Source organism: Nelumbo lutea, chromosome 1 (assembly GCF_056320005.1).
Source record: "Nelumbo lutea isolate HS-2025 chromosome 1, American lotus-T2T, whole genome shotgun sequence".
In the NCBI taxonomy this organism is placed as follows: domain Eukaryota; kingdom Viridiplantae; phylum Streptophyta; class Magnoliopsida; order Proteales; family Nelumbonaceae; genus Nelumbo; species Nelumbo lutea.
Genome location: NC_142684.1, coordinates 177,983,511 through 178,002,958, shown reverse-complemented (window position 1 = coordinate 178,002,958; position 19,448 = coordinate 177,983,511). Strand labels below are relative to the sequence as shown.

At 36.2% G+C, this 19,448-nt stretch overlaps 1 protein-coding gene across 2 annotated transcripts in view; it reads left to right on the top strand.

The window, feature by feature from the left end:
* The first annotated feature begins 2,550 nt into the window (after window positions 1-2,550).
* The window catches only part of HGL1 (heteroglycan glucosidase 1), a 50,790-nt gene continuing 33,892 nt past the window's right edge, over window positions 2,551-19,448 (top strand). The window contains exons 1-14 of one of the 2 annotated variants that reach the window (XM_088961001.1): window positions 2,551-2,900; window positions 6,975-7,266; window positions 7,399-7,467; window positions 7,544-7,681; window positions 7,799-7,916; window positions 8,731-8,813; window positions 10,993-11,088; window positions 15,266-15,434; window positions 15,521-15,663; window positions 15,744-15,830; window positions 16,016-16,201; window positions 16,739-16,906; window positions 18,623-18,743; window positions 18,846-18,915. In XM_088961001.1, the coding sequence (XP_088817127.1) occupies window positions 2,749-2,900; window positions 6,975-7,266; window positions 7,399-7,467; window positions 7,544-7,681; window positions 7,799-7,916; window positions 8,731-8,813; window positions 10,993-11,088; window positions 15,266-15,434; window positions 15,521-15,663; window positions 15,744-15,830; window positions 16,016-16,201; window positions 16,739-16,906; window positions 18,623-18,743; window positions 18,846-18,915 (1,892 nt within the window). In that variant the 5' untranslated portion in view covers window positions 2,551-2,748. Of the gene's footprint in view, window positions 2,901-6,927; window positions 7,267-7,398; window positions 7,468-7,543; window positions 7,682-7,798; window positions 7,917-8,730; window positions 8,814-10,992; window positions 11,089-15,265; window positions 15,435-15,520; window positions 15,664-15,743; window positions 15,831-16,015; window positions 16,202-16,738; window positions 16,907-18,622; window positions 18,744-18,845; window positions 18,916-19,448 lie in introns of both variants that reach the window. The other variant, XM_088961003.1, reaches the window with a different exon arrangement.

Genomic DNA, 19,448 nt, shown 5'->3' with positions numbered 1-19,448 from the left:
TCGGTATTGAACATGTTGATATAACTCCTGATTGACTCGTTCTCCTGTTAGACCATGTTCAGAAGGCTCACTGCTAACTTCAAGCACTTCTTACTTGTGATAAAATGCATGGTGAACAGATCCATGAACTACGACTAGCTCTTGATCAAGCTCGGGGGTAGGTTCCTTTACCATGTCCTGACTGTGTCCCTGAAAGTCATCGAGAATAGACCTATTCATGGGTGGGGTGGCCTGACGGGCTGGCCTGGCCCGGCCCGATCCCTGGACGGGCTTGAATAGGCCTTTTGGCCCGTAGGATTAACCTCGGGCCAAAAAGCCTGGCCCGCATAAAATTCGAGCCGGGCTCGGGCTTTACCAAAATAGCCCAGCCCGGCCCGATCCTCGGATGGGCTTGAATAGGCCTTTTGGCCCGCAGGCTTAACCTTGGGCCAAAAAGCCTGGCCCGCATAAAATTCGAGCCGGGCTCGGGCTTTGCCAAAATAGCATAGCCTGGCCCGACCTATAGTTAAACCTAAGTAAAAACGCTATGTGATGTCCATTTGAATATTTTTTTTGATTTAAGAAGGTTGTTGAATCACTTGTAGGCCCATTGTTCATTTAAATAAGGGAAAAAACATCTGAATTAAAATAGATAATGTCCATTTGAATAGGGAAAATTTCAAATTTCTTTTATTAGGTCGGGCTTCGGGCTTTTAATCAGAGCCGGGCTCAGGCCCAAGTTGTAGGCCCGTTGGTCGGGCCGGGTTTGGGCTCGGGCCTAACATTTTTCTGTTAATAAAGAGTAAAAGCCCGGCCCGACCCATGAACAAGTCTAGTCGAGAATGCCACGCACAAGCTCGCTTCATTGGCTCCAGCTAGTAGCATTAAGGACTGGAAGCTGTCGGCGTGTTCGTTGGGGTCAGACTTCGAGTTGTACGTTTCTAGTGCCGGTGTCATGAACCCTTGGGGCCTTGGGGCCGAAAGAATCTCTGGTGCCAAGGGAAGGGCCGACTCAACAATATTGGAGCCGGTTGTGCAACTACTAAGCTCACTTCCTCCCTCATTTTGTTTGTTAGTGTTGGCGGGCTGCTCCTTGTTGATGTTCGTCGTGCTCTACGACGATGTTGCTTCCTCACGGCCTCGTTGTTGGTGTTGTTCACTTTGGTGTTGTTCGGCACCTTGACTCTAGTGCACTCCCATTCTTGAATGTTGTCATGAGGCGGGAGCTGGTTCCTGTTACTCACGTCCTCACGTATATCTAAATGGAATGCGTAAAATTATAAATATATAATGAATGCTTTATTTTATAATAAAACGATAAATAAAAATTTTAAATTTTACTTTTTAGGAGAGCTATTTGGGCTTTCTAATCGGGTTAATCCCAAAAGAACATAGAATGATCCAAATTCTCTAAACCGTATTAGAAACCGCACCAAACCGTAATAAAACGGTTTTATTTGGTTTCCATACTAAAACGGTTTGATTCGACTTAGAAAATTCTTTACTAGTTTGGTCTGAGATTTTCTCTAAATTGCACTGAATTGGACCGTGAACACCCTAATTTTGGCAACTGAAACATACTCGTGCTAAATCCCGACCCGGCCCTTACCCGAATCTCTCACCGGTAAAAGTGGTTATGGTACCTTTTACCATTCCAATATCGTCACTCACATCACAACCGTTGGTTTTCCTCAATCTTAATATCTTAACTCATGTGTTTTCAGCATGTCCACATCACGGCCCTTTTCTTCCGAACCCACATTTCCTACGCACTTTTATCTTTAACTAATACTAGTGGAGTTGCACGTGCGTCATTGCCAAAGCCTTTATAAGGGCTTTACCTAACTCATCTCATCGTAAACCCACAGAATTCTGCCACGTAGTGATGACGTCGGAGTTTCTGCAAGTTATCACCGGTAAAAGTGGTTATGGTACCTTTACCATTTCCAATATCGTCACTCACATCACAACCGTTGGTTTTTCCTCAATCTTAATATCTTAACTCATGTGTTTTCAGCATGTCCACATCACGGCCCTTTTCTTCCGAACCCACATTTCCTACTCACTTTTATCTTTAACTAATACTAGTGGAGTTGCACGTGCGTCATTGCCAAAGCCTTTATAAGGGCTTTACCTAACTCATCTCATCGTAAACCCACAGAATTCTGCCACGTAGTGATGACGTCGGAGTTTCTGCAAGTTATCACCGGTAAAAGTGGTTATGGTACCTTTACCATTTCCAATATCGTCACTCACATCACAACCGTTGGTTTTTCCTCAATCTTAATATCTTAACTCATGTGTTTTCAGCATGTCCCACTTAACAGTTAACATCTGGGCCCTTTCCTTCCCAACCCAGATCCGTGCGCTACTGACATGCGCTGCAGCTGCACATCTTACAAAATAATATGGCGATGTGCGGCTGCAATTGAAGGATAGAGTGTGATGGCCCACACCAGACACTTTTTTCGGGAAACTTGCAGAAACTCCGACGTCATCACTACGTGGCAGAATTCTGTGGGTTTACGATGAGACGAGTTAGGTAAACCCTTTAAGGGCTTTGGCAATGACGGGCCACTGCGTCATTGCGTCTCTGGTCAGTCAGTGACTCCATTCAGTGTGCAGACTGTGCATAAGAGAGAGAGAGAGAGAGAGAGGGCAACGAGAGGAACGAAGCGGGAACCGTTTTCCTCCTAAGTCCCAACATCTGTCAACTGGCATTTATTTATTTTATTATTTAGCAATAAATAAAGAGGGTTTTTGGCTATTATGGAACTATTATCAAGTAACACGTACAGGCCGAGTCACCTTATCAGGGCTTCATCTTCTTCATTGGCCGGAAAGTCTGATAAGCTTAGATCTTTCAGGCCTTCTATCTGTCCAGGCTTGCTTATCGATTGCTCTAAGTTCTGCCTCTTCAGGTGATTTTGATCGAAGTGATTTACCAGTTATCAGTCACTTGCTTAGACCATTTGCTCCTTAATGGCCTTCTCTATTAATGAATTTACTGGGTTTTGTTTCAACTTTCAAGTTTCAAGGGATTTGGGCTGATGGTTAGAGAGATAGACCATCCTGATCATGCATTTCTCCCTTTATTTGTTTAGTTATATTACTTTTCTTCTGTGCTCTATGAGAAACTAATGCATGTCTCCTGTATTATAATCTCACTTATCATTTTTGTGCTTGCTGGAATTTTTACTTGGTTTACATAATGTGATGGTTCTGTTTTAATGTATGTTCTTGAGTTTGGACGCGGTGTTTGTAAAGTACTTACACTAAACGCTATACCTAAGAATAAAATCAGAGAATAATTCTTACTATTTTACCTTCTGAAAAAATGGAATTACAAACCAATGTTCTGAAAACCAAAGGGAATATCAACCTCGTCATTGGGATGGATGGCCCCAATTAAATGGTCCAACTACCTTTTTCTTCGATGGTTGAGCCGGTGATGTTGGCAATATCTGCAGTTACTAATCTATGAATGCGTAGATTACATAATGGCTTTTTTTTTTTTTTTGTCCACTGCACGCGGTATCATTACTTGCTGTTTATTAGAAGTTTACCTCCTAAAAGGAATTCGGACAATGAAACACAATTTGGAAAATCGTACTTAGTAGTTTGGTTCAATCTATTCTGCCTGGGATGAATGGGTTTGATTCCTTATGACAAGATAGGCAAGCCAAAGAGGATCTGGTTGTAGGTCAAGGTCTGACCATCTGGTTCTTAAGTGATTGCAGAAGATGGTTGAATGCCCAGCACAATGAAACATTTATTATTTTCATCTTTTTTTTTTTTTTTTTTTTAATTTCATGGCATTGTTGCATGCTTGTCATTTCTTTTTACCACTGAAATGTGTTTTGTTTCTCAATTATTAAAATAAGTATATATAAAATGAAATTTAACTCTACTAATCAGGTGTCATTGGATCTAGTTGTATGGTTGGGTGCATGTTGAGAATTCACTACACCCTTCTGCAGAATTAACATGTTTAGAACTTGGGCTGCCATGATGGTGCTATTTGACCATGAAAATTAGAAGTCTAGTTTATATATCAAGAGAAATTGATGTTGTCAGTTTTCTTTAGGCAGTTGATCATATTTAACTTGCTGGAAATGTCTTCTTGCTAGATTATGGTGTTGTAATCCAGCTAGAGCTGTAATCAGATTCAGGATCCCTTTTCTTTCAACTTAGTGGACTGGCTGCTCATTGCTTCTCCAAACACCAATTGTACCCTGAAGCACTTTCCTTTCAACATTTTTTTTGGTAAAATCAAAATCACCCAAGAAGAAACAACAAGAGTCGAAACACCCCACCAAAAGAAAATAAAATCAACCACATCCAAAAAATTCTGACCTTAAGTAAATAGGCCTCCTGACAATGCTCTAGGATGACATCCAACCCCAAATTGAGAGATGAGCCACCAACACCCAAAAAATACTTGAAACTAAAAATGTCTCATCTCAATGCTTCCTCTTCCTTCTAAATCTGCTAACTGTTAGAGAGTTTTCCCTGAACTTCTTTGCGTTCTTAGTGGACAGGCTTTCCACACTGGGGTCTGTCTGCTGGCCTCTTCCTGATAGGAATGCAACTTGGGTTGGGTTGGATTGGGAAGTTATTAAGTTTTAAATGGGCCTGAACCCTAACCCAAGCCTGTCGAGTGTTGTAGTCAAAATCCTTCAAATTAGGCAACCCGACTTGCAGCCCTACTTCCTGAGCTAGAGTTTCCATGAGTATTATCAGACCTGGGGACCCAAACCATGTCAGCTTGTAATGCCTGAATGGAAATATGGCCTCTTTAAAATTTGTTGTCTTAGACTCCATGGATGATCCGTCCGGCGCCTCGATTATGCAATAATGGTTTTGTGGTCTCCTTCAATGACCACATCCCTAAGACCCGATTTATTTGCAAGTGTTGGTCCTTAAAGTACATCAAGTAGTTCTTCTCTAATTTAGATTCCATACTGATTGATCCTGAAAAAGCAATAATGGTATCACCTCCCAGAAGCATGAAGCTCACTTACCCTGAATTTCCTGGATTTCCAAAACTGCAGCTGTAAAGTTCATTTTAATCTTGTTTTATGGTGGATTTGTACAAGGAATGACTACTGTATTTCACTGTATAGGGTAGATGCCTTTGCATTTCATTTTTATTCTGGAGAATTTGGAAGGAAATAAATGGAAGAGTACTTCCATCTCTATATGTCTTCCTGGGATCTGGATAAAGAAATGAACTTCATAATTGTGGACTTAAACCCAATTTTATTTTATTTTACTATAAAAATTGTGGCTTAAAACATATGAAGTTTTTTTTTTTTTTTTTTGGGAGGATTTGTGAAAAGGTTTGGTTATTACTGGTAGCTTTTGGATTTCGGAAAAAATTTTAATGCTTTTTCAGGATGTCTTATCCTTTTATACTTTTAGAATCTCTTTCCCATATCAAATATATATATACCCATATCAAATATATATATATATATATATATATATATATATATATATATTATTGATCACAGTTTTGGGATTTTTGTGATGATATCATAATTTTATGCTTCTTTCACTGAAAAACTGATCATAAAAATTTAACAACTTTTTGTTCAACTTTTTTTATACAGTTTTCACCCAACTTTTCATATAGGTAAATATTTTCCATTTTGAAAAGAAAGACCTAAGTTTATAAATTTAAAGGAGCTTTGAGAGATGAAGGATGGAAAAGCTTGGGAATTGATGTATCTTAACAGAGGCTTGAAGGTGCTTGGGTGTGAGTTGACCTTATGTTTGTTGATTGGTTGTTGAATAAGATCAAGAAGAATGATGGGGCTGAAGAAAAAACTAACATGATATCAGTTTGTAAGAGTTAATGAGGACAAACAAAGTTGTACCCATGATCATTTGTCAAACCTATGAACTTGTTTAGTGAAGCTTCACAAAGAGTTACTTTACCAAGTTATTGATGGAGAATGCAGAGCAGCACATAGTCTCATACTTGAATTAATGGGCTAGTTTATTGGTTCTTATCCTGACGGACCGGACTTATAATTAAAAAGGCTTATGTGTCTGTCAATTACTGTGGCTTTAATCTTGCATGTTAGTGCTTGCCAAAAACTTCTGTGATTTTGATATGTTAGGGAGCATATTCAATTAACTATCCAATGAGTCCAAACCAAAAGGACTTGACATGATTTTGTTGAATTACCACAGAAATATGGTGTTCATAGTTCCATATATTGAAGCTTGACATGATTGTTCATTGTAGAAATTTCTACTTTTAGATCTGTCGAATTTTAAATAGAATTCATTTCGGTTAATGAGTTATTTCAATAAATTGTAATTTGTTTTAGAATTCTCATATTAATATATTTGATACAGATCAAACAAAGGCAGCAATAATTTATAGAAAAGGTTTTTGTAGTATATTAGTTAACATAGTGGGCTTAAATATTAAATAAAATTTGGAAATAGAAGAATGATGGAACAAGCGGTGGAGTATTTAGGGCATAATGTATGAGAAATAATTAACTAAGCTTAGGAAATAAGCTTAAGATTTTTGAAGAACTGAAAGTATTGTTGAATGGTTGGGTTTGGGTAGGGCCAGGTTGAAGGGTAAATAGTGTTAGCAAAGTTTATGGTATGGGAAATTTTCAATTATGACAAGAGTCCAAATTCAATAATATAAAGTTTGAATTCTGCAAAAATAATCTAATCTTTAAACGAATCCATTTCTATGTATATGGGGCATTTTTAAGGAGCCAGAATTTCCACTAGCTGGGGACCTGATGTGCTATTTCAGCCTTCAGATCTATGTGTATGGTGTTTTGTATGTTTCACAGATCTTGCTTTTAGCTTTACTAGGAATTTTCATTATGTGGATCGTCATTTATAAAGGAATCTTTTTATTCTAATAAAGATCAACTTCCTTTTTCTGATATTTGGATGATCTAATAACAGGAAAGTTGACCGAAGAGAAACTTCCTAATACAAATTTTGACATGCAGAAGGCAGAGGTATAAGAATAATTTGATTGCTGAGAGGTCTCTATCCACAATGGCTGCATATGATGGGGAGGCAGTCACTGCAGATGTGTCCTTTGGAACTATGGTTTTTGAGCCTGTTTTAGAGGAGGGGGTTTTCCGGTTTGATTGTTCTGAAAATGACAGGGATGCAGCATTTCCAAGTCTTTCTTTTTCTGATAAGAAAAAAAGGGACACAACAATTGCTAGTCAAAGGGTGCCTGTGTATATTCCAACGTTTAAATGTGTGCAAGACCAACAGATTGTTAGTGTTGAGGTTAGTTTTATGACGTTTTCATTAGGAATTTCCTTAGTCTATTATACTTCCTGTCATGTTTTTTTTTTTTAATTTCACATTTTTGTAATCCTTAATATTATTTTTAACTCCATGTCAATTTCTCTTCATTAGTTTCCTACTGGAACCTCCTTTTATGGAACAGGAGAAGTTAGTGGAAAGCTTGAGAGAACAGGGAAGAGAGTAAGTCTGTTTATTTGGTGTTTCACCCATTGAACTTGACATTTGACCAGATATTAAGCATGTCCATTTATTACAGGTGTTTACATGGAACACAGATGCATGGGGTTATGGCTCAGGAACTACATCCTTGTACCAGTCACATCCTTGGGTGCTAGCTCTTCTTCCTAGTGGAGAGGCACTTGGGGTTCTTGCAGACACGACACGACGTTGCGAGGTTTATTTATTTCCTAATTAATTATAGATGGCATTGAATGTTTTTTGCCTTTCACAAAAATCCATGATAAATGTAAGATATATGACTATTTTAGTGCTAAAAAAATTTCTTTAACAGATAGACTTGCGGAAGGAGTCAATAATAAAGTTTGCAGCATCAGCCTCCTATCCTGTCATTACATTTGGTCCTTTTGCCTCACCAACTGCAGTGCTGATATCTCTATCCCATGCAATTGGTTATTTCTTAGAGCTTTTTGAGCTTCTATTCCTGTGACTTTTGGTTGCTCTAATTTTAATGCATGCCTTCTGTTAGGTATTTTGTTAAAAAGAAATTATGAACAGCTAAGAACCTTGAAGTAGCTTGCAAGGAACATAGAAATAGAACGTAATTAAGAGAAATGACAGAAACAATGAAGTGCAGTTACAATAGAAGTCCTAGGCCATTGCCTTAAACAACACCAGAGGCAAGGAAGAAACCCAATAACCAGCTCCTTACCTAATCCCAACTAACACTTTTATAAAGCTATTGAGGATATTCTGGACCTTAATGACTTAATTTTACCCATTTCCTTAGAAGCTCTAAGATTTAATTTCATAAGTCCCCAAAAAGAGTCCTAGACTTCTTAGTGCCTGATTGGGAGGGCTTTCATGCAGTGGCTTCTGGCTTTGCAAGGTGGGCCCCTCCCTCCCAGACAGCCTGTAAGCCATGTTTGGTGAAAACCCTGGAGATCAAAAAATGAATGTCTGAAAGCCAAAAAACATGGCTTTCTGCTGAAAGATTTTTTCAATGGTTTCTCCAAATCTGCTTTATCAACGCTCCAGCCCTCCCAAATGGGCTGTTAGTTATCTTCTAGTTCAAAACAATATTCAAAAAGCATATCCTTGATTCCATAGGTACAGTGTGGGGCTTCTTTTAATGACTTTCTTTTTTTAATGAGCAATGATTCTGAATTCTATTAATAATAACCACAGAAACCTAAAGAGATGTATTTAAAAAAATAATAATATTTTAGGGACTTTTATTCATGATTCTCTTCTATTTTGTTTCAGGAACTGTATTTATGCCTCCTAAATGGTCTCTAGGATATCATCAATGTCGTTGGAGTTATGATTCAGATGCAAAAGTTCTCAAGGTAATTAGTTTCTTGCCATTTCAAACTTGCTTGATCTTTTGTTTTCCTCCCTTTTTGTCTTTTTTCCACGAAGATGGACATCTAAATATGCTTTTCTTCCTTTTTGTTTCTTTGTGATACACAGTATAGAGAGTAGTACAGTCAAGAGTATTATGTCTTTTCATTCTATATAGAGGGCACACCAGCCCCATCCATTATCTTTTCTCGTATCACTGCCCTCCTATCTCTCTATTCTCTTCTAGTCTTGCTATTTAACATCACATTGGCTATTTGAAATAATGCAATTGGGAAAAAATATAGAGATTCAAAATTTTACATGCTTGAATATGTTTCATATGTTATGTTTGATTTTATTTTTAAATTTCCATTTTGAATGTGTTTTGCATGTTATATTTATGTATTTTAATTATTTAAATATAAAAAATAGTATTGATAAACAATATATACTTATGTATTTTAATTTGAGATAATAGGTTTTTTAAAACATTTATTTTAAAATTTAAGTTTATATTTTTAATTTATATTCTATTTAATATTTTATTTTATTCTTGCCTTTTTTGCATTTTGACATTTTTTTTTCTTTTTTGCACCTTGCTTTGAAATGGCGCATGCCTCACCTTGCTCCTCATGTGCAAATTGCCTCTTGCGCTTTTTTGCACCTTGCACTTTTAAAACACTGATTCAGCCCTTCTTTCATGTATTATGACAACTCCTCCAAGCAGTCAATCTGCCTGTTTTCTGTAATCACCAGCTTCTTTTCTCAATCCTCTGTGTTTTCTTGTAGCATTATTTTAAGAATTCTTGTCTTCACCATGATTGGTGATTATTCTTCTATCCGTTCCTCTATTTCATCTCTTACTTCCACCTTATCTTCCTTGCATTCTGATCTTTTATATACTATCTGGTATAGTTCATTTGCAATGCTTTTCCATCCCTCAGACTTCTTCCCTTCCAGTATTACGATGAGTTGTTTCTTTCGTCTTTCAGATTTCTCTTCCAATGTTACAAACCAGCCTTTAAGGTTTCTTCTTCTTTCTGCAATATATTCTTACCTCCGTGTCTTGAGTGTTTCCTTCCACATCAGCCTCCAGCTCACATTTGCTGATCCATCCAGAAAGTTTTGGAACCAGGGTACAACCTCACCAACCAATAACACTGTGGCCCTTCTTCCTTCTCTCGGTTTTACTGAGAGTTCCCCTTGGTGCAGCAACTCCTCTAGCAAGAATTCTTTCAATTCAACTCTGATATTCTTCCTCCATCTTGGCAGTGAGAATGGGTTTTATTCATCTCTGCCTAAAAAAACCACTTTTACCATGTATTTCTTCCTTTCAAGAACAATTGTTAATATGTACATTGTTTTTCTTTTCCGTGACTGATTGGATCTACACTACAGAACAGTTTTTCTTCAATACACCTTGTCCAGGTCATCATATTATTACTCTTTTCAGATTTATGTTACTATTTTTTTTTAATCAAAGGTTGACTATGGATCCAAGGGAGAAAAACTTGGCTATCCGCTCAGGGCAGGAATTTCTGCCCAGAGTGCAGTGTGATGCCATAACATAAACGTAGAGCAGATATATGTGTGAGCTAGGGAAGGTAGAACAGTTGACTATAATTACAAAACTGCCACTGTACTTGATAAAAATTGCAAGAAAAAAGTCACCATATACTAATGTAACTAACCCAACCATAGAACTTAGATGACATTAAACAAGACCTAGACAAATAGCATGGTTGGAGGCTTGGAGCTAATGAACTTCTAAAAGACCAAAATACTCTTTAGCTAAATGGTATGGTATTGTATTAATTTTTGAGAGAGGGCAAAATATATTTTATTATATTACTAATTCACAAAAAGCTCCATAGATACAAGAGCTCTACATGGTTAAAGAGAATAAGTCATGCATACACCCATGTATAATCCCTGTACTCGATACATCAAAAAGAATTGAATAATATGCCCTCTATGTAGTTCCCTAAGTATCTATAACTACTAAAATGGGAGGTAAAATTACAGATTTCTTGCTTTCTGTTGACTTGATGCCCAAATCACAAATTCCTCGGATTTATTATTCCAATGTCAGTTCTGACCTTCAATTTGCTTTCTCTCTTGTCATTTATAACATTATTAATTTTCCTTGTTTTATTTAACATTGACTTACACAAACATGTTTAGATTGCCAGGACATTTCGGGAAAAGGGCATACCTTGTGATGTGATATGGATGGATATAGACTACATGGATGGTTTTCGTTGTTTCACCTTTGACAAGGTGTGTTCTTTTCTAGTTTTTGATCTTGCCTCCCCCCCCTTTTGATATGGATTTCATACTCATTATAACCAGGTTTCATCCAATTGCTTGCCATTAAGTTGTTTTAGACATTCTTTTATTCCTAATTGATCGCGAACTTATTCTGTTTAGGAAATGAATGTAATAACTAGATAGAAAGCACCATTGTGAGACTGGTAATTGGATCCTAGTACCCATCAAACTCATAGATAGAGATCTTTAGAATTTAATCTTGAGGTAAAATAATTCATTGCTTTTGATCTCTATTGAATTGTATTTCAATTTTTATCATGGTTTTCAAACCGTTGTTGGTCCAGATGGTTGGACTGTTTGCCATGGGAACCATCCAGGCAACTAGATAGAAAGCACCATTCCGATTCCAAGTCATTTTTTAAAACATTGATTTTTATTTTGTCCTATCTTTTATAAATTACAAAATGATTATACAGAATGTAGGATTTCCTCTATAAATGTCAATTACTAATCATTTTGAAATCTCATTAGCAAGGCTTAAAGTACTAGAAACGCAAAGTGTATCGGAAAGGCGATTTTAAGAAATGTATCGGGATACGCTTTGGATATGCATAAATACAGATGAAAAAAAAGATACGCATGGATACACTATGAAACTCAAATAAATCCTAAAAAATATAGTAATAACAATAAAGTACAAGGTATATATGACAATAAATAATCGGTAACTGTTGAAAATGATGGAAAAACTAAAATGTGTGCATATATACCTTGATTTTTAGAAAATCAAAATAATTTGTCTTAATATTTGTTAATATATAAATTTTAATAATCAATTTTAGCATTTATTAACAAATATCTAGGGGTGATCACCTTGGCCCGACCCAACTCGGAAATTCCAGGTTTGGAGTTGGGTTTCATGTTCAGGCTTGACCTATAACATTTTATATTATATAAATATACATTTTATATTATATAAATATATAAAGCATCAAAAAAATATGCATATTATATGTTATTTAATATAAAATATTATATATAATATTTTATACATAAAAGACTTAGGCGTGACCTGATCCATAATCACCCCAATAAACATCCACTAAAAAGAAAAAAGTTTATTAAAGGATGAAAATGGATAACATTTGAACACCAAAATGGATTTGGGCGTGGTGGTAGAATCATGGGCATTGTAAACGTGTGACCAAGGTTCAAATCTTCTTGTGGCCTACTTCAGCTTTTACACTTGAGATTATGTGCATTAGGCATTAGAATGGCGTGCCAATTTCAAAATTCAAATTCAAACTTGTCTTAAAATTAAAGAGAGAGGAAGGGAGTAATTAATGTAATTATAGTAATTAATGAGAGAGAGGGAAAGAAATTAATTAGAAGGATTAGCAATAAAAGGAAGACTAATGAGAGAGTAATTAATGAGAGGGAGAGTAATTAATTAAAGTAATTAATTTGCAATGTATCAATCAATACATTAGAGTATTGGCTTGTATCAGGTCTGTATCAGTTGATACAGACACGGAACGGCCTGATACAGGTGAAAAGGAACGTGCAATTGGTTTCTATATGTTCCGTGTATCGGGCATTTAACAGAATGATAAGTATCAGCTGATACAGACCGATACGTTGTGAAATTTTGAACCTTGCTCATTAGCATTAAAACCCATAAAAGAAGTGATATTGCAAGTTGAAGGGGCTAGGAGGGCTAGGGGCAGACCAACAAGGACATGGGTTTAAGTAATAAGAAATGATTTAAGTGCTTGTAATTTAAGCACTGTACATAACTATATCTGTACATTCTTACATCACTTAAAGATATTAATACAATACCTTATGTTTTTATTCAAAAAAATTAAGTGCTTATAATTTAACAACATATATGGCAGTAAACAGGACGGTATGGTGGGAGAAGATTAATGGAGTTGACTCCATAATAGTTGGGATAAGGCTTAGATGTTAAGGCTTATATGAGTATTATCTATTCTTTGTCAACACACTTCCAATCATAAATACACTTCCAGTCCCTCTTGTTAACACCCTTATCTCCTTAAATGTCTTCTTGTAGTGCCAGGAGATTTTACTATTGTCTTTAAACTACTAGGCCACTGCAGCTCTTGGATCCCATTCCACTGTCAAATAATTAACACTTAGAGACTTTGCCAAACACAGTCCTTGAATCATTGCCATCAATTCACTCCTTATGGAGCTTCCATGGTTAATGGATCCTGAGTTACATCGCTATGATATGTCATTGGTAATCCCTTAAAACCCCTTCAATACTTGAGGGTCTGTGATTACCCAAAGTACATTTTTCAAGGTTTTATATGGTTTGACAAAGTGGGTTTTATTGACAAATTGGCACATTTCTAATTGAAATGGAAAAGATCACCTACTACTAGTTCCCAAAGATAGCATCCATAGAGAAGTGCTAAAAAATCCTTACAATTTTGATCCAATGCACCACCAGTACTGATATGGTTTCAATGATGGATTCCTTAGACCTCTCAATGCCCTTGAAAAATTTTCCATTTCTTTCTTCCTAAATTGTCCAAAGAATTACTGTCCTAGTAGAATTCCACATAACTTTCCTCTTATTTTAGGCAAAGTGAAAAAATGAAGCTTTAAAAGGATTCACCACCGTAATAGGAGTCCATCTGTGACCAAACAGAGTGAGAACCACGCCTAAATACAAGCTACAAATGAATAGGAGTTTAGCATGCTAAAAGTAGATTCACCACTTGCCTTACAAAGAAAAAATTGTGAGGGGATAAACACCTAGTAGGCCTTCTCTTTGCAAAGTTTCACAGGTGTTAATCCTTGATATACCTCCTAATTTCTTTTGCTGGGAAAGGCTCCTATGAATTCAGCAAGAGGGAGATAGCTTTGAGGAAAGATGTGCATAAAAAAGACCCTGAGATAGAGGAGGTCCAGATTCTTGGTCTGGTTTAGACTTTAAAGTTGTCAACTATCACATTATCAAAACAACTGATCAACTGCAAGGCCTACAAAGACTTCGAAGTTTCTAAGATTTCTCTTCAGACCTAAGTCCTAGGATAGGAATAGGATATCCTAGACGAAGGGTGCAAAGCAAGAAAGGAGAGAAGTCTAGCTTTGTTGTGGATAAAGAAAATAGGCTAGGGTAAATTTCTTTTAATGTTCTTTTGCCCCACTAAAGGTAGGCAACGACTGGTTGGTTTCAGCGTCTCTTTTTAAATACAATGACTAGTGAGAACCTAGGCATTGATTAGTGGATAGGAAATTGATATGTTCTAAATTTATGATATTCATGCAATCTCATAAATAAGTTAATACAGACTAAACTGTACAATATAAGAATGGTATTGAACAATTAGTTTGGAGTCTTTATTTTACAAAAATAAATATGTTAGACTGGATAGGCTGGGATTGGGAATTATAATATTTGTTTTCCAATGAAAGAGTGCAACGCTGACTATTTGATCTGCGCTTTGTTGTGGCTACTCTGCACCAGCGAACTGCTCATTGGTACTAAATGTAAAAAGTTCCTCATCTGCCGCCTTCTATTTTATGCCCCTTTTCTATTTTGTACAGCATTGGCTAATCATGTTCCATTACAACTATTTAAGGGAACAGCATGAATGTAACAGAATGCAAACATAATCTATTATAAATACAAACAAACAAATAAAACTTTGAAACAACTTTGTGGTTGTGTAGTTGTTGATCAACTAGTTGACCTAGCTTTCCTAGGAACTGCATCATGAGTATCAGACCGACTAGTTAGTGGTGCAGTTGGTATGGATCTCAACTGACTTGTCAGTTGACTAGATGACTAGTCAATGCCTGAAAGAGTGACCTGTAGCCAGAGATACTCTTGTAACTAATTCATCTAGTCCATTGGTGCAATACCTAGTGCTTGTCATCCTTTTTTTTGTTTACTATACTTAGCATGTATTGTAATAAGTCAATAAATAGTGCTTCTCCACCGGATAAACCTATTATGTTCTATCTTTAGACTTTGTATGCATGATTAACACTTTCTATCTGTGTACTTTCTATGCATGTACATCCACATGCATATTTCATGTAGTTTACGCAAAAATCTATATTTGGTTTGTAGTGGCTTATCTATCGAGTGCTCTCTCTCTGAGGTTGCCTTTCACCGCAAATAAATGATGGGACATTTTTCTTTCAGGAGTGTTTCTCTGATCCAAAGTCATTGGTGAATGATCTTCACCGCAATGGTTTCAAAGCAATCTGGATGCTTGATCCAGGAATTAAACATGAAGAGGGTTATTTTGTTTATGATAGTGGCTCTGAAAATGACATTTGGATTCAAAAAGCAGATGGAAAACCTTTTGTTGGTCTGTTTTCTTGTTTCTTTTACCCTGATACTTGATACTCATTTTTTCTATTCTTAACTGTGTTAAGTCTTACTTGTCAATCTTAGGTGAGGTATGGCCTGGGCCTTGTGTATTTCCTGACTTTACACAAGAGAAAGCTCGTCTTTGGTGGTCCAAGTTAGTAAAAGAATTTTTTTCTAATGGTGTTGATGGTATATGGAATGATATGAATGAACCAGCTATTTTCAAGGTAAATCTACAAATCAGTCGAATCTTACTCAGTGCCTGAAGTTCCTCCTATTGGTTGTTCTTAATTTTATTTCTTCACAGACTGTGACTAAGACTATGCCAGAGAGCAACATTCACAGAGGAGATGATGCACTTGGAGGTTATCAAAATCACAGACATTATCACAATGTAATATTCTTTAATAGAATGGTGCCTTTTCTGTTTAATGCGGCTTACAGTGTTAATTCTTTTATGTAATTAACATGGGTTTTGTGTCAGACTCGTCTGAGCTACTGTTTTGTGAAAGTAGTTGTTGGTGGCAGTCTTATTGAAATTCATAACTTGAACCCTTTTATATTGCTTGCACCTTTTAGGTGTATGGCATGCTTATGGCGAGGTCTACATATGAAGGAATGAAAATGGCTGATGAGAATAAACGCCCTTTTGTTCTCACCCGAGCTGGGTTTATAGGTAGCCAAAGGTATGCTGCAACATGGACTGGGGATAACCTTTCAAATTGGGAGCATTTGCACATGAGTATTTCCATGGTACTTCAGTTGGTAAGTGTGAATTTTCTTTTGATGCAACTAAAGATTAATGTTATTTTATCGTATGACAAATGCATGACAGATGTAGTGCATGCTTCCCTAAAAAGGGGCATATTGATACGATACGTCCCAATACGGGGCATATCCTGTCAGTTTTCAAGGGCATTGATACACTATATATTAATAACTGGCCGGGTTGATATGTTTTAAATGTGAAATAGTAATGTGACTTTATCCCCTGACAAATGATTAGAACCAAAAAGTTAAAAAAAGGGTTTGAGTCGGTTGAAACTCTCGATACATAAAATTTGTGTATAAAGAGTGTTGATACTTTGAACCATGGGTAGCATGTATCCTAGGGGACTCCTTAACTTCTGTTGGTTTGGTATGATGATATTCTTGGTAATTACTTAACCTTTTTCACTTTATTTTCTAAGTTATCTCTGGAATGTTGCTTCCTTCATAATATGCTGGTATTAAACATTTCTTTTAATGAGTTTATTCAGTTTCTGTATAACACTACTCTAAGTATCATTTTATTTTTTTCAGGGGCTCAGTGGTCAGCCATTATCAGGACCAGATATTGGTGGGTTTGCTGGAAATGCTACACCAAAGCTCTTTGGAAGGTGGATGGGTGTTGGTGCAATGTTTCCATTCTGTCGTGGGCATTCTGAGACTGATACTTTTGACCATGAACCATGGTCCTTTGGGAAAGAGGTATGCCATTTTTGTTTCCTGCAGAAGAACATGGTCATTCAGGTTTCCAACTCATAAATCATGATTCGCCTGATATTTTACCTTACTATGAAAAAAGAAACCCTTGATCCTAATGAAACTCTTCATTTCCTAATTTGATTTTTAAAGTTGTAGTACAAGAATACACAAGAAAGGAAATTCATTAATAAAAGGAAGACACAAGACTGAAAGCCTCAAGTAGTGGAAAGGCCTAAAAGTAAAGATGAGGGCCAAAGCCTAGATAAGTAGAACAAAACAAAATATTGCAAGCATAGGTCCCTGTGCTTGCAAAGATGGCAAAACGTGTCCATAAGGGAAAGATTTTACAGACATTAAAGTCCAGTAGAACAGGTGATTTATTGGCTGCCAGAGAGAAGGGATATCACCTCTAATGGGATGACCATGTTTTAAAATGTCAGTTTTGGAGAAAATTTCAACCATTTAAAACAATAAATTTGCCAAAAAATATAGGAAATTTTATGTTGAACTATTGTAAAAATTTTCAAAATTATTGATATTAATTTATGAAAATTCGTTAATAATTATAAAAGGGCATACTCTTCATATAATTATATCAGTTCAAGTTTTGAAATCAGGGAAAATTACTGAAAAAGAAGGAATTTTTTAATAGAACTTCATGGATTGTTAGAACAAGTATACTTTTTCATTTACGACTCAAAAAACTGTAGTAAACAACTATGTATATCAAATCAGAGAAGATAAAGAGACTTAACTAGGCTTCTCTATCTGTCCCTTTAGTTTTTTAGCCATTTCTCTTTTATAGTTGTATATCTTTTTTTTTGTTTCTTTTTTTTTTTTTTTGAATTATAGTGACTTAGTAAGTGAATCATACTTAGAATAGTAAACCAACAGTAGAAATCTTGCTGAATTAAAAAATCTGTAAAAGAAAAGATGTTTTCTGGAAGAAGAGAAGAGAAGAAGAAGAAGAGGAAGAGGTTTGAGAGAGAGAAGAGAGCTCGTTATCTGGCCGCCCCCTTCACTAGTATTTATATTAAAAATATAAAGTGGAGTACAATGACAAATATGCCCATATAGGGCGGCAAGCATCTAAAACTGCATAAAACACTTAAAAGGCAATCAACAAAGGGCCCAACAAGAGTACTGTGGTCCCCACTTCCTATCTAAACAATAAACATATAAAAGATTACTGCTAAATCTGCACAAAACTGATTAAATCCTCAACACCAACCATCCAATCGTTAACCCCCATTTGTTCTTTTAGGAAAATATTTACTAAAAGGGCCATTATCCAATGTTATTCCCAGCTATCTGGGGCCTTGGGAGGGGTAGACTTGGTATGGCCCTAATCTTTGGCATTTTTTTGGACAAAGTGGCCACCCTCAGGTTTTGAATGACATTCTAAATTTTAAATACTATGCTCACTGCAAATTCATTGTTCACATCTTATTAGCTAAATACCACTATGTAATGCCTATACTGCATTTTGGTGATTTTTTTGCATTACTGATATTTGGAGAATATGTTATGTTCATACATGCCAGATTGTGTAGTCCATTCATTTGATATGTCCTTATGTACTTGTAGAATTGAATATTAGTTAATTTCAGTTTTCAACTTGGTTTTCTTGGTTATGATTGTTTTCTGGTTAAAGTTTTATTTATTTTTTTCTAGATCGTGAAGCTTTTTGACTAATCCAACTTGAAATGTGTCCATTAGTGCGAAGAAGTTTGCCGGCTAGCATTGCTGAGACGCTATCGCCTTATTCCTCACATATATACTCTTTTCTATATGGCTCACACAAAGGGTACTCCTGTTGCATCTCCGACCTTTTTTGCTGGTATGCTTTCCTATTTTCAGAATTTTGCTCATATTTGTTGGAGTTAGATGAATGGATATTGGTGTAATGAGACTTTTTTGGGTGGTTTCTTGGTCTATGCAGATCCAAAAGATCCCAGCTTAAGGACTATTGAGAATTCCTTTCTTCTGGGGCCACTTCTTGTACATGCAAGGTAGTACTTTTTCTGGAAGTAAAGTACTACGATTATGCATGATTCACTTGCACTTAAATACATAGCTTTGTGAAGGTCAAGTAAACTTGTTTTTTTTTTTTTTTTTTGACATACTGGTACTTCTTAAGTTCATTTTCTTTGGCTCATGGAATATAGAAATGTCATGGGGGATGGTGGATAAATGTTGTATAGCAAGAGATCACCTTATGATTATTCAGCATGCAGCTTTTTTCTCTTCTTACAGATAGACTAATTTACCAGTTAATGGGGGTATTATGGGCATAATATTGACAAAACATAAATATAGCTTATTTTTTATTGATATTTTTATATTGTTCCTTTGCACATGGGAACAGTATTTACATAAACAAGCTTCACACAGTGGTAAAAGAAAGGCAATGCCTAACTACTCCTAGTCCCTTAATCCATACTCCATCTATTTGACAATAATGATGGCAGATCCATTTAATCTCAGTTGTTGAAGCTTCTGTCGCTATGCAGATGGCCATGCTTGTGCTTATTCCCTTCTCCCC